The 16,656-nt window shown below is 35.3% G+C and overlaps 1 protein-coding gene across 2 annotated transcripts in view; it reads left to right on the top strand.

Annotated features, from left to right (window-relative positions):
• The first annotated feature begins 10,799 nt into the window (after nucleotides 1–10,799).
• LOC149070130 (carbonic anhydrase-related protein 10-like) overlaps nucleotides 10,800–16,656 on the top strand; it is a 98,909-nt gene continuing 93,052 nt past the window's right edge. For both annotated transcript variants that reach the window (XM_089249745.1, XM_089249744.1), the window contains exon 1: nucleotides 10,800–11,603. In XM_089249745.1, coding sequence (XP_089105871.1) covers nucleotides 11,519–11,603 — 85 coding nt within the window. In that variant the 5' untranslated portion in view covers nucleotides 10,800–11,518. The remainder of the gene's footprint in view (nucleotides 11,604–16,656) is intronic.

The raw sequence follows: 16,656 nt of genomic DNA, 5'->3' as shown, positions 1-16,656 counted from the left end.
ATCATATTAAGATGACATTATGAAGAAATTCATTAGGGATTCCTTTATGCCAGTTGTTTACGGCTCTCTAGTGAAGAGAAAGAAAAATGAATAAGTGAATTATCATGTAAATTATTTGTTAACAGTTATTATAACATTATGTAAATATACATTTCCCGTCATCTGTGATTAGGACCAGCCATCTTCCCACTTGTTGTACATGAAGCACATCCTGTATTACGCAACAGAGATTTTACAAACTCGACGATTTCATGTATGAAGTACTTTGTATTTCGTCACGAACCTGATCATAACCACACACGCACGAAGCGCGTGTGACCGAGCACGCAAATTTGCGTAGCCCATCCGATAACCGATATCTAAGCACAATCTCATGTGGCGGCCATTATTAAAATCTAAATATTCATGAGGATGAATCATAAAATGAAATATTTAAATAGCAATGCTGATTATATACATAGTTAGTGTCGTCGTGGATCGCAATGAGACATTGCCTACAGATATCGATATAATGCGTATTTATCTATCTATCTATATATATATACGCTGCTACGTCCGTAGCAAATATCTTATGGATACCGCGGGGGGGGGGGTCCTATAAATTCTTAAACACTTAGTTTAAAAACTAACCCGCGAGCACGAGCGTTCCATTGAACACGAGGACGCTCGTGGAGTCGCATTGCGCCCGACATCTTAATTCCTTCTGAAACGAGTTTTTATTTAAATTTTAGTAAGTACATTAGACTAAATTATCCGACCTGATATGGCGGAGGGGCTGCCCCCCCCCCCAGGGCCCTCATTTCAACTTTTTCCGGGAGGGGGGGGGGGCAAAACACATGTACTCAATGTATGTATATATATATATATATATATATATATATATATTTCTATATATATATCATTTTTAGTGCATTTTCAAAAGCCGGGAGGGCGACGGCCCTTCTGCCCCCCTTAAATGGCAGGCCTGGGATGGCCGGATAGGCCGGAGTTATATAATGCTTACTTCCTATCTCCAACAAATTTTTTGCCATCAAAAACACTCTTTTTATACCAAAACATGTTCTAGTATTTGGAGTGATGCGCTTCAGAAAGTGATGCGCTTACTGTTAGGTCGGCAATTAACACTGGTGACAGATCACCTACCCCTGCTCAGTTTGTTGTCAGAAACAAAGCCCTTTCCTGCTGCTGCAGTTGCACGTATGCAACGCTGAGCACTCATTTTGTCGGCGTACTCATACAAAGTACAGTACAGTAAAGGTTCACAACTTTGTCATGCATATGCATTCAGCCGTCTACCTATGGATATCAAGGGTAATGAAGAACTTGTGCCAATGGATGTGGCATTGCTATTGAGACATTTTGGTGGCATTCCATTCAAGCGGTCTATCGCCATAGGCAATTTACTACCGATTGAGTTGTGCCGGAAGTATGGGTGTGTGTCCCCTCAAATCCCACGGGTCACGAAAGCGATTGTATACATAGTGTACATTACACAAAATACACTCAACTGCATGACATTTGACCAGTTGCCGCCCAGTCCTCAAAAGTCCATCCGCTTCTCGAGTAGTTGCCCAACTGGCGTGGTATTAAGGGAGCTGCCACTCGCGACTGTTGCCTATACGGAACAGATTTTGCCCTTATTTTATTAGAGTCCGATTCTTGACTTCCAGCCTTCCTCTTTCTTCGCCTCGTCCTTGTTGGAAGTCGGAGTCCGAGACTGGGTCGTCTGCCGGCTCTTGATCGTTGTTTTCCTCCTCACTTCATTCTTGTTCTCCCTGTCGTCCTGTCTCCTGAAGTCTTCTGATCCGCTCACTCCTACTCCTGGCTGCAGTTGGGCTCGTCGCTTCATCTGCTTGCTATGGAGCCACTCCACATTCTCTTCAAAAAAGCCGATCAGTTCCTTCATGTTCCTGAGTGTTTTCTCATCCTTGGCCAATCTTTTAAACCACTCGTTCTCCAATTCCTGGCGTGGCTTTACTAAGCGGAAGCGACTGGTGTGGACACATTCCGTGGCAAAGTGGAGTGGACTACGCACTCCTCCGCATATACACTGCTCGTTGTCGGAAATTTTGAAACGCTTGAAGTTGGTGGGAAACGGTCCATGGCCAGAGAAAAAGATTGTATTTTCCCTACACTGTCCGGAATTTCCCGGACCCTCGGGGCAATTCCGGGCAGTGTAAGCTCTTACAAAAAATTTTTTTATGAAAACTTTAACCACAACCTAAAATGTTTTGTGATTTTTTTAGTAGGTAATGAAACAGGGTATCCACCCATAGTAAATTTGCTAATGAACTATTACAAATAATTGAGTAGTTAAAATTTCCCTTAAGTGTTCGGCATTAGCCCGCTCTCCCCTACGGAAAAAAATAGCTCTAATTTTTGTCGATGGAGAAGGTTGTGAACCAGTCCGGAAGGAGTGATTGAACCTGAACCCGTCTTCCGTTTCTCCTGTGTCTGAAACGTTCATAAAGCTTTAGCCGGAGTTGTAATTCATGGCTGAGGAAAAACAACTTCATGAACAGTGATTTATTCATCAATTCCAACAACACAATAAAAACCACACGTAAACTCTAGTAACAGGAAAATTCAGAAATAAGCTGTTAATCGTACACCATGCATTTTATGACTCTGATTTGCTTACAAATAAGCGCCCTTTATGGACGATAATTTGAACTAAAGTTGTTTAAAACTGTGCCAAAAGAGAGCTTCTCACTTCACACGGGAATACTTTTTTCGTAAACTGCATTCATATATATTCATTCCTACAATATATACGAATGTTTAAAAAATTTACGAATATATGAGACTCTTTTAATTGAACTTGATGAGAAAACAATCATGCAAATGAAATGATATGTCATGAATGAATTAATTATCATATCCCTTCTCATAGCACAGTGAAACCCTCTTAACGGTAACCCCCTGTTTCACGGCCAAATAATAATTACGTTTTAAACCCTTCAATAAGAACCTTTTTCTTCACGGTCACAATTGTTGTACAACAAATTTACTTGTATTTGTTCAAAGAGGAATGTTACGGGTACGAGGGTGTATATGTGTTTAGTGTTAGTAGAAGTTGAGGAATTCATGTAGCCTATCATGTGAGCCGAGAGGGGGCATGTTGAACATCCGTAGTTTATCAAGCCGCATTGCCACTAGTCAGAAATGTTTTTTTACAACTGTATTTAAATTTATTGAATAAATCGTGAGTGTGTGTTCTCTGAAGTGGATGTCAACCAAGATTAGTGTCATTTGGAACAGTAGAACACCCAGCACAATCCTCTGAGTTGGCGAACTTTAATTCCGATGAACCTCTCTAATTGTGCTTGAATTTGATATTTATGCATCAGTAAATTCTGTAGCAATTCAAAAATTCATAAAAGATGAAGGAATCGGTATAATTAAGTGCGGTATGCAAAAGGGTGATTTGTTTTGGTACAGAAACAAAATTTACTTCAAATTTTTGGCGATAGAAGGCCAAAGAAATCAGTACGACAAGAGTGATTGGACCTGAAACTTTATTCAATCTGTCGTGGGTTTGAAACGTTCATAAAGCTTCAGCTGGCGATTCATGGCTGAAATATAACAAATTCACCAATAGTGCTTCATTCACAAATGTTAACATCACAATGAAAATCTTGAAATGTCGTAACAGGAAAATTCAGAAATTAGCTTTCAATCGTACACTCTGCATTTCACAGGGCTCTGATTCGCATAATTTCAGTGATTTGTTTTCGTACAGCACTCTCTACTGACACAAATTCGAACTAATTATTTTTTCTGTACCAAAAAGTATTCCCTTCGTGAGGATAACATTTTCGCAAACCGCATCCAAATAAGTTTTCAAAATTTTTCAATTTTTTATGAGTTTTTAAACTATTCACGAATTTACTGGAAAACCTATATAAGTAATACCAATGAATCTACGAAATGTCTCTAGAAGGAATTATGGAATGGAAGGAACTCTAAGAGAACAATAGGCAAATAACTAACAGATATTGAATATCGCATACTCAGATTCCCTGCTGGCTTTTACTAAAGGTAAGAATTTAGGTGATTAAAAAAAATTAATATAGAGCCAAATATAAGAAAAATGAGTTGCGAAGTTGACCGGTTTGGAACATTAGTGAATAGTCGCATGGTATTTGCCGAATACTTTTCTTACATTTACTTTCTATAGTTCTGTGGAAAAGCAGCCAGAATTTTGAATCCGCCAAGTAAAGGACATTCTTCGACAGAATATACTCGCCAAAATCTTCGCAGATGTAATGAAAATAAAGCAAATCTTTTTTTGTTTGGTAATGCGTTTTTTTTTTCAGAAACGATCAGTAAAAATTATAGTTAATTTCTCATTCCCATGCTAAATGAAAAATCTCCGTCACATTTGTAGATACCGACACTAGAAAATACGAGGGACAGAAAATTACCGTGCCAAAAATCCATCTCTACAGAGATAGGGAGATAGGGACGGTGGAGAATACAGTGGCTAGAAATATCTGCCAACTAACCAAGCCTACCAAAAAGTCAAGCAAGAACATAAAGGAATATACGTCCGTTCGAGAGAGAGAGAGAGAGAGAAGAGCTCGCGGAAAAAATACGCGTAATAATCATTAGCAACGACTCGATGATAATTTCCGCTGGAAAACTTCATGTCGATGTTTAATCTGTCAGTGCTTTTAGACTCTTCTGCGGTTAATAACAGGTCAGCGAGCGAGTCAAAAATCTTGCTGAAAAATATGAAAAATGCTTCTCTTGGGGATGAGAGAAAACGAGAGCTATTACGATCTTTTCCCACGAATTATTGCCGCTTATTACAGCCGCAGAATTATACCCAAGTTTGTCATTACGCCAGCAAACTAGGGAAGACGTTCAAAAGCCTGCTTAATATCGAACTGTTTTGTCGGGAGGAGGTGACGGTGGAAGAGTAGAAGTTAATATACCGTTCGGTTATACGAACGACGGGCTTTTCTATGGGGCCACACCCCGACCACGGTCGTATATCACACACAGACTGAGGCTTTTTGGAAAGTAACCACCCAACATACTCACTCTATCTCGCTCCTTAACGTTTTACCTTCTCCAATCGTTCATAATCTATTAGGCGTAAGTTAAGCCTATTAAGTTATTCCTTATAAAGTGTTAAGAGTAAAGTTATATTTTTTCTCAGTAACCCGTTTTTCCCTCTCGTTCGAGATCCAAACTGGTAATAAACTATTGTTTTATGGCCACGTGTTTTTTTGTGGTGGTGGTTTTGTGTTTTATACGAATTTACTGCCTGTTGAACGTAAGCGTTTCGTATTAGTAATTGAGCTTGATGTTAAAATAAGCCGTTTGGTTACTTTTCCCCATCCGTTTTGATTGTTGAACGATAGGGGATTGGATGGACCAGCTTCTGAATTTTTAATTTTAGATATTAGCTCTGTTATAATTGATTTCAGCCAAAATTTTCACAATGGTGAAGTTTAAGAACCAATTAGATGACAAGGATTTTAGAAACCTATTAGACGAAAAGGGATTTTAGGAACAAATTAGACAATAGTGAATCTTGTGAGCCAGTTTCACAACAGACTTAAGGTATCAGTATCATAGCAACGGACAATCTGAACCAATTTCACAACAACGGACTTTACGAACCAGTGAACGTTTGAGAATCACTGAGATCACTGATCCCATTCCGCGAACTTAAAACAGTACTTATATGATATTACACCATAAACGTCCGAACACAAGAATATTGAGACGAAAGATGGGGTTGTATCAAATCCTACAATCAACAAAATCTATGTAGATTTGTGGTGTTGTAGAGGGAATACTTTCCTCTAAATACCATTATTACTGTATAAACCTAGATGAAATCGGTAAAATTTTCAACAAAAGCCGTTATTATCTCTTTATATCATTATATTTTTATTACTTTTCAACAGTAATTCAAAAATTTTACGTAACACATTATACATTGTAATCCATTAAACTCACCGAAAATATTTTTTAAATGATAAAATGTACGAACATATTAAACACATTTAAGAATTACAAATAGTCATCAAATTTCCACGCTTTACCATAAATTTCAACAACCACAACCGTTTCCTCATCAGCAATAACCTTGGTAACACCGAATTGATAAGACAGAAGAAACAAGATAGATATAATAGGCATATACGAGTACAAACAAAAATATCCAACTTAAACAAAAACATATATTCGATGTTCCTTAACGTTCCATAAACAATAGATTCATTTTTTTTTGGAAAGTGCCCTTTATTTTTCCACAGCAGTAATATTATACCATAAACGTCCGAACAAAAATATGTTGAGACGATATAATTATGGAGTTACATTAAATCCTACAATCCACAAAAATTACAAGTACATTTGCGTCGCTGGAGGAAATATAAAATTCATCTAAAGTGGCATGTTCAATATCCGTAATATACGCATTTCAAATCGGGTGATTGTTTATGAAACATCCTGTACATTCAATAATAACAAATATTTCAATTTCGGTTTAAATTTAAATTTCAATTTATTTCCGTACCAGAAAATATTACAGTGCATTATAGAACATGTATGATTACAGGTGAGAGCAGTGAACAATATAACAGAAAAACTGTACATGTACAGTCGAACCACGAAAAAGGGGGCTTAGAAATGCCTTTACGAGCTCCGTGGCCGATTAGAAGGGTTGGCAAAAGTTTAATGGCGAAATATTGATCAAATTCTCACGTTTTTTCATAAATTTCAACAACCATCTCGCCATAAGTAACCCTGGTAACATGGGATTGATAAAACAGAAGAAACACGATAGATATATAATACGTACATACAAACAAAAATACCCCATCTAAAAACGAAAGCATATATTGGATATTCTTCAACGTTCCATAAACAATACATTCATAGTTTTTTTTCCTTCGAGAGTGCCCACAGCCGTGATATTATACCATAAACGTCCGAACACAAGTATGTTGAGAGGAAAGATGGAGTTATATTAAATCCTACAATCAACAAAAATCCAAGTAGATTTGCGGTGTTGGAGGAAATACTTTCCTTAATACCGATTCGTGTAAAGAAAACATTTGGCCTCTCCCGCACCCCCCCCCCCTCCTCCTTCATAGCTACAAATATATTGCAGAGAGAAGGAATGTGTTTCCAGAAAAGATTACGCAGCAACGGGAGTATAGTACGTACGTACAGTATGTATGAATGCGTGTATGGATTGTACTACTCGTATATGCATGTGTATGGGATAAGAGAAAAGAGACACAAAAGAATACCAGGAAATCCTCTTCGCTATTCACTGCTATACCCTCTAAGCTACTTTGGCCGTCTTTTCCTTGAGGATGGAGGTTGGTTGGGCAGTGTGGCTAAGTCTGTCTAGGCTCTCCTCGCCGCCCGCTGTCCATCCGTCCCCCCTTTTCTTCTGACCGAAACCCGTATAGGATGGAGGGATAGTATTCAAGCTTGGTTTAGTTTAGCTGAGGGCCAACAGATATCGGATGCTGAGAAGAGAGAGAGAGGGGATTGATTTTCCTCGTTCGATCTAATTAGTCGTGAATAACAAAGACCCTATGCCAACCAACCTTCCACCACGTATGTACGCTTCGTACCTTTCATGGATTCGAGGATGGAAGGAGGGACGCATCTCCTTTTACCGGTGGCTCCTTTCATTCACCACCACCGTCAGCGCTGGAATTCCACGGACCGTCCTGACATTGAAACGAGCCTTTTCTTACCCCCTCCACGTTTTCAATGGCTCCAATGTAATTGACTTAATTTTCGTCTTCAGCCCTTTTGCGTGAGGATGTGTTCATTAATAGCACTCTCTCTGTAAGAATTTAACCCCACCCCTTCTCTCTGTGTCTAGTTCCCCGTCCACACTTATCCTGGTTCCCGTCTTCTCTCGTGACCGGATTAATTCCTGTTGAGGGTTGGGATGAATTGAATACTTCACCGTTTTGGCGAGAATTCTTAAGATTTTGGCGGGGGGGGGGGAGAGACAATTTGAAGAGAGGAATTGGAAACTGATATGTAAAGGAGGGAGGATCGTCTTCCTTGGTTCCTGATAAAACACTTTATAAGATCATTTATAAAGCGGGATCATCATTTTACGAATTTCGAAATTCAATGGATCGTATCCTGTTTTTGATGCCTGCATAAATTTAAAATTTATTGCTCAGAATTTCTTAATTTATTTTGAACTAAATGAAAGTGAATATTTCTAAAACTTAAATCTCAAATTATAATTATATGATGTCGTGCCATTATATGCCGTATACAGGGTGTTCTGTAAGTGAGATTGCGACCTTTATCTCGTCAACCATCCGTCGTAGAGGTACGATTCCAATTTAAAAAAATGCTCACAAAAGGCGTTCAAAAATTATCCCTGTACCAGAGTTTCGAGACTGAAAATACAGTGTGTAACAGAACTTTAAAAAAAAAAAAACTATTTTTATACAGTGTCCCTGTGCTTTAACTTCTAATTAGAAAGGGGTTGCCCTGTCTCTTCTGATGCCAACAAAAAAAATTCCATGTTTCCAAATGCAATATTCGCTAAGGTATTTAAGTTCAAAAATTGGAGAAGCGGTATGAAAGAACAGCTAAAACTAACGGTCAACGCGTCTTACCTCTCATTCATGCTGTCTTTCCTTAACATTCTCTGGTTTATGAATTCGAATATCTCAGCGAATATTTTGAAACTTTGATTTTTTTTTTTGGCCTCACGAGATACAAGACACCGACTTTGTAATAGAAAGGAATATACATATAAATATCTACATACATTTAGATTTGTCATTCTGTGACACACTGTATTTTCACTCTCAAAATTGCTACAGGGTAATTTTTGAACACCTTTTGAACATTTTTTAAATTAAATTTATCCTCTGTACAATGGACGGTTGATGAGATAAAGGCCGCATTTGCACTTACAGGACGTCCTGTATATGATAATATAAGTCCTGTGTTCATGCATTTTGGCTTGCATTAAGGTTCTGCGAAATGTTAAAGAAATTCTCTTTATGTCTATTCTGAAATTTAAGAAATTTCTTCCAAGAAAATCCATCTCTGCTGGAATATGAGATTATTTCAATTTTTGACGTTCGTTTCCGTAATTGACGAGACGGGAAGAAAAGTTTCGAATATTTGGTTAGTTTTTGTTAGAAATTACATGATTCGTAATTTCTGAAAAAATGATAAAACCAACAATTATTTAGCATACTTTTTAGGGAATTTAGTGTCATTTATCATCGTCATAATTTTTTCTTTTTTATTCTCAGCCACCTTTTTGAGCATTTTGCCTGTTGTGGGGTCGTTTAATTTGTATTTGTGTTTATCTGCATTTCCACAAAGAGAAGATATTAACAATGGTGATAATGAAACTAATGCCTTTTTCGGAATTCAGTGAAACCCAAATTATGTAACTGTAATGACATCAACACGATTGAATTTGAAAATGATCCTTTTTGTTCAATTTTTTGTATTTTGATGGAAGAAAAAAGTACTTAAAATTACGTTAAAATCAATTATCATAAAACTGAAATTTTTTTGGAATATAAACATTTTTTACTTGCTGACAATAATTTCGGAATGACTAATAAATCAAAATTTATTTTTCCACAACAAAGTGATGCTGATGAAGAGATCGACACGGATTGGTTAAATTCAGGTTTTTAACAAATCTATGTTGATCTCTTATCCAAAAATTGTGACTACAGTTTAAACCATGTCCATGAATACGGCCTTAGTAGTGTGTAGTACAAGTAATTTTTCCCAAAAAAATCTGCAAATGGTTTTTGAATCATGTTTAAATCAATATTGATGAATGGAATGATCAATTTGTTTGCTGACACACACACAAACAATAGTTTCCTGAATAACCATAAATCAAAAAATATATATTTGCCTTCACCAATGTACGTGCGTTTTGGAACTAATACCATTCATTAATTCTGGTAATTCTATTATTTGCAGTGACAAAATAAACACGAATATCTGGATAGCGATGCTCGGAACGATGACAATAAAAATACTAAAGTAAGTATCAATGTAATGAGGAACTGAATAACTATCGGTGTAATGAAAAACTAAAAGATCGCTTATTTTATCTTCGCCATCAAAATTTTTCACGTATATTTTCACGGGAACTTTCAAATGTACTCCCACACGAATTCTCACTATTAACAGAATTCGTGCGGAATACTAAATAATAAGCAGAAATATATTTAAGCATAGTGAAATAATTTCCACATGCTCAGAAACTCTCCTTCACATGATATTCGGTGAGGAATCAGAGAATTGAGTGAATGCACTGTTTTTATTTTCACGTTTGGATAAGAAAAAGAAGAAAAACATGCATATATTTCTGTGATTTTTCCCTCGTATCTCATGGAAAGTACATGGGAAAATCCACCAGCTGTAGTCTGATGAGCGGATACATAAGATGATGCGCTCAGGAAAAAAATAAAAAATGAAAAAAAAGAAGAAAAGAACAGATTTGCGGTGGAAATGAAGTCATTATGCAAGAAAAGCAAATTTCCCACACTCTTGTTTGAATATCCACCCACAAAACGAAGACAAGATAGCCACATAAAGCTTCTAGACCCGTCATTGGTCCAAAAAGTTGTGACGTCGATCGTTCAACAATACTCGTTAGGTGGTGCTGCTGTATCTCTCTCTCTGTCTCTCCCGACTGACAAAACGGGAGAAACAGGAACGAATAAAAAAAAAAGGAACAGAAAAAAAAAAAATAAAAGTATACATATTAGAAGGAAACCTCGTGGAGAGAGAGTCTGATCGATATAAAGACTCTTCTACTTGGGTCCACCATCAAGCCAAACGTGATTCGGAGAGAGAGTGAGCGGCAAACGCACTGCTGTCGCGTTGTTTCGGTTTCAACGGCTTGCGAAATTCCAACGATGGCAAAGCGGCAACGTTTGCCGGACAATATCCCCGCGAAAAACGAATCGACGTTACGGCACATCCACAGGCATCTCATAGGCATTAGTGATAGCGAATGAATCTATAGTTGAATGACTAATTTCACAAAGGAATAAATCCAACGTGACTTGGATTATTCAGTAACAATAAAACAAGTGATTGTGATAACAATTGGAAAATCTTCAATTCAGCTCACACTATCATATCATGAACGTAACGCAAAAAATGAATTATAATTACCACGAATTATCCGGTTGAGCTTCGTCTCGTACCTGTAAGATTTGGTATCAAAGGATAAGTCCCAGTTATCACACTAGATGCTATCGGAATGTGATTTTGAGCAATAACCGCGTACTGACAATCGACTGGATATTTTAGAGTTATTATTGTTGATATTACAGTGAAAGAATCGAGATATGCAGGAGAAATCCAATTCAAGCTCAAAAACGTGTCGGTGTTCGAAAGATATGGAACTTATAAGCATCGACTGAAAATTGAATGCTATAATTTCGTAGGGAAAGATAATTTCTTCTAAGGAATTATTAACTTAAGAAGATACTATATAAGAAATTCCAAGAGAATGCACACAATGGAAAGCAGGCGCATAATCCTAGCTTTCCTGGTTCTTATCATGCAGTGCTGGAGTTCTCTTCTGGATGCACTTGGTGAGTTTGGTTCCGAAATATTTCTACCAATATTTTTCTGATGATATAGATATTGCTTTCTTAAAACATAAGTGACATAAACTTTCCATTTAGGCAATTACGTGGTCAGTTTTTCTCGTTAATATTCAAAAATTTCATGAGGAAAATAAATAATATTTTTCTATATAAGAAAATTTTCTATCGGTTTTTAGTATTTTCTTGTTTGAAAATACATTAAAAAAAATAATATTTTTTAGAAAAATGATCCTATTCTTTTTTATACTATTTTTTATCTAATCTATTGGAAAATTAGTGCAAAAATAAATATTTTTTTTATCTTACGTATTACAATAAAATTCGCTTTATATATGTTACGATGAATGTAAAAAATCGGTTATTGTACATGATGATAACCGGCCATTATGCATACTTACCAATCGTCAGTTTGATAAATTTATCACTTTTACCGGTGAATATGAATAATACCCCAGCATAAATTTGATAAATGCTGAAAACATTACCACTTTGTCGGAGATTATGCATAATAATGAAGCGTCGTTCGTAAATTTGATAGTGAAATTTATCGTTTTTATCTGTGGTTATGCATAATACCCTAGTGTAATGGTGAATTAAATAAACATGAAAACAATTCCAATTGAGTCTGGAATGTTTGAGAGTATAGTTGAGCGCCGATATATTGTTAAAAAATTTTACGATCGTACTTCTTAATAATGATAAACTACAAGTATGAATTATATTGTATAGTATATCGTGTAGTATGATTTGAGGGGTTCACAACCATTGTAGACCAAGTCCATTTATCTCTATTATGGATAATAACACCTTAGTGTGTTTGATAGACAATTAGTTCAATTCAAGTGATGTAAAGGAATTAAATGTGTCAAATTCAGTTAAAACTGTCATTTGTTTAGTACCCTGCTTTTACAAAAACTTTAAGGTGTTAGTATCCATGATAAAGATAAATGGACTTGGTCTACTATGGTTGTTAACCCCTCATTTATCATGTTTACCAAAGACGCGACGCTTGAGTGTTATGCATAATCGGCGGTAAAAGTGAGTATAATTTAGGGAAATTTATCGTACTTACAAAAATACTTGGTAAGAATGCATAGTAACTGTTGACTCTGTATAATAACCGCATTTATCACGTTTACCGTCACATGTATGTATACTATGCATTAAATAATAAATAACTAACAGTAAAAAATTAATAAAACAGGTAAATAACTATTTCAATATAACGGAAATCATGCGGACTAACATGACAGAAACGTGATGTGATAGGTTAATTAAAAGATAATCAATATACGATACATATAAATAACACCAAAATAATCACTTCTGTAAGGTTTCCAGTGTTTTTTAGTGAAATTTTCTAAAGTGATTTTTCTTAATGTTAGCTGAGCATGAAATTGAATTTTTTTTTCGTTTTGTACTTTCTAGTAAAGATTGAAAAAAGAAGTATCGGTTAATAATTGTACATTATTGAAGTTATTGACAGACTGAATAAATCAGCTATCGCTCCATATCCATAAAGGCACATCCCTATATACATTAGCCGGTGTTCGGGCCATACTTGAGGATTCCCCCCGTGAACTTGCAAAAGAAAATTGATATTTTGAACACCTTTTGTTTGGACCTTCGCCTCTCAGTTAATATAAGCAAAACAAAGACCATGGTTTGCAGACGCGGTGGATGCGTGAGAAAACACGAACGTTGGTTCTATAGGAACAAAAAGCTGGGAGTAGTGCCAAATCACATGTATTAGAGGGTTCAATTTTATAGCTTTGGTTCATTTGGTACTACAAAAAGTATATTTTCAGCAAAAAGCCAACAGCCGTCAAGAGCTCCTTTCCGATCTTGACAAAGATTCGTTCAGTTAAAGGTGTTCTGAAACTCCTTCATTCGTTAGTTCTATCAATACTCACTTATGGGACCCCGATATGTGCATCAAAACTTTTAGTTGAGTTTGAACAATTTAAATGACTTTTTTCAATCTTATTTAGAAAATATTTTTACCTGCCAAAATTTATTCTCCCGTTTATCTCTCCTCCGTGTCCAACAAGGTCAACCCCAGTTATCAGTCACAATGAGAAAATTTCTGCTCAAGTTCTATTTGCGAATTCTAAACATTAAAAGTAATAGACTTCCGAAAATTTACATGAAAACCGTAGATACAACAAGCTTCTAAATGAATGCGATACCAAATTCAATTGGCTGGAAACGGTTTGGGGCATTTTTGACGAGAGTAAATACAGTTTCATAAAATTCAACATTGATCCTGCCGTGATTATACATTGTGTACCCTACGTCCTAGAAAGGTTACTTTTGCAAAATAATTAAAAATATATGTACTCCTTACTCAGTTGTTACTCCTCGGTTTGTTATAGATCAATTAAAACACTTTAATGTATGGAAGACAATTTAATAATCAGCTCAGAAATACATCTTAAACGCGTATTCGTTTTGGCTTGTCAGATATTAGACTGAGAAATGAATACTTCATAGTTAAGCCTCGCGATATATGATGCAGCTTTTGTAGTCTACATAGAAGTGAAACTTGGGAACACAAATACTTTTCGAATGCCCAACACTTACAAAACTTTTCGGGATAAATATTTCCAGATGAATAGAGAGAGTATTTCGAATTTTAACCAAGTACTAAGTGTGAATAACGCCAAATTAAACATATTTATTTTATCCTCAACTGCTGTTGGGACATCGTCTTCTCTATGCCGATCGTCTGAAAATTAAAACCAACTTATCAGAGAGCTCTGAATAATTCAGTCTTGTGTGAGTTTAAAGTTTCATTTTTATTATTATTTTTTCTTTTGCATTATTATTCATTGTGTGTTTTAGCTTAAGCATATAAAAATCGGTATGTTTGTCTTTAGATAATATATATTTTTTCCAAACAATGCTGTCCCACAATTTTTTTAATATTTTGTGCGTCAATTTGTTATTGTATATTTTCACCTTTATAAAATTAGCTCCGTAAATTTAATTAAAATTATGATTATGGTATCTTTCAATATACAGGGTGCATAGCAAATACGACGTATGCCATTTTACTGGTGAACAGTTCATCCTAGAATAATACTTTCTATCAGAAAAAGTTTCTAAATAACGTGTAGTACTCAGATATGCCATTCATGTTGCAAGAGATTGTATAGTTATTAAAATAAAAAAAAAAATTAACTTTTTACACAGTCCCTGAGTGCCATAAAACCCTAATAATAAGTTGTTGCCCTGTCTCTCCTAATGAAAACTAAAAAAATTCCAGGTTTTCAAGTTGCACATTTTCAGATGCATTCATTGAGATATTGGAATTTAAAAAATGCGGGTAAAACTGTTTTCTCGTATATATTTAAAGCTTTTTTTTTTTTAAACTCCCTTCCGTTTTTCGAGTTTAAATATCTAAGGGAATATTGCATTTCGAAACGTAGAGTTTTCTTTTGTTCGCATTAGGAGAGACAAAGCAACAACTTTCTAATTGTGTTTTCGGGCACACGGGAGTTTTATGAAAAGTTATTTTTGTTATTTTAATAATTATGCAACGCCTTGCTACATGAATGACATATCTGAGTATTACTGACTGGAAATATGCATCTAGGATCATCAGCTCGCCAGTAAAATGGAATAAGTTCTCTTTACTATGCACCCTGCATATGATAGTAACTAATCAAAAGAAGATACGCTAAAAAAAACCTTTTTAGTATTAACATGAACATTTAAAAAGCTGAAAATTAGCCAATTCTACGTGAAGAGTTTTATGAATATTTAATGTAGAATAAACTCATATATTTCATATGGATTTTTATTATTTCCTTACAAAATTGTGCATTGAGATTTGTTATTATAAAATTACCTTGAAGGAACAAAAATACCGTTACACATGAGAGGAAAAAGTGTTTTCTCACGAGAATTCTGTAAAAATAAATTGCAGAATTTTACAGTATAAAAACTAAAAAAATTAAATATATAAGAATACGGCAATAGAAATAAATATGACACATATAGAAATATGACAAATTGAAGAATCCCAATCTTACATATGCAATAGTTTTCTCAATAAATACTTTATTCTAATACAAGATTTTATGTTAACAAAGAATTTCTTGGTAAAATTGAGAAATTTTCTATTAATTAAATACATAAGACGTCTAATTACAAGTAAAACCAGTTATGTAATTTGTTTTTCTTTCAAATTAATTTTTTCGGGATTATTGAAGTATTTTGAAGCAATTGTTTCTTTGTGTTTTGATGAAACTGCATGAATTCATTTTTCCGTTCGTAATTGAAATGCATAAATTACCGAATGGGAGTTAATTGGAAAAATGAACATGTCAAATTAATCTGTATCATTGAATTACTTTATTCCCATGGTTTTGGATGTTTTATTTGGAATTTTTATTCTTGGAATTTTTCTAGTGAAATTTCTAGTTTTTTCCTTGGAGGGGGGGGGGGATGCAAAGAACGCGGCAAAATATTTCGGAGATGAAATGCATTTAGCGAATGAATTAATGGAAAAATGAACTTTTGCTCGATGAATAAAATTAGTTTGGTGAAAAATAACAATGCTTTATTGTTCTTCGTGTTAGGTTTTTCATAAAAACATTAGTGGATATTATAATTTTCACGATTTTCAATTAATTTCTTCCGGGGAAGTTGAATTATTCAAATCCATTAAATGTCGTACAAACGCTTTTACATTTAAGTTGAGGCACAGTCCTAACCCCAAGGCTATCCGGAAATACACAATTTCGAAGAATAATTTCTCTTCTCCAAACCCCACCTAAAATTTGAAGGAGTATTTTCACTTCTGTCAACGAAATTTGTAGGAGTAAAATTGAATCCATGTTAATATTGGCGAACAGTGGTCCTTACAGTTGCAGGTAATTAACAGAACTCAACATCAGCTGTATTCAATGACACATTCTTAACCTTAACACATTACTTTTGTCTTCAAATTTTACAAGATGTTTTTCCTATTGGGCTTGAGGCGATCACCAATAGATGGCGCCTTCATTTTCAACCCAACTCGTTAATGACA

The sequence above is a fragment of the Pholcus phalangioides genome, unplaced genomic scaffold, assembly GCF_987345545.1.
Source record: "Pholcus phalangioides strain wild (caught in Gottingen) unplaced genomic scaffold, Ppha-v1.0 ptg000022l_1, whole genome shotgun sequence".
Taxonomy (NCBI): domain Eukaryota; kingdom Metazoa; phylum Arthropoda; class Arachnida; order Araneae; family Pholcidae; genus Pholcus; species Pholcus phalangioides.
The sequence above is the reverse complement of the archived record's forward strand: the minus strand, read 5'-3'. Positions and strand labels throughout refer to the sequence as shown.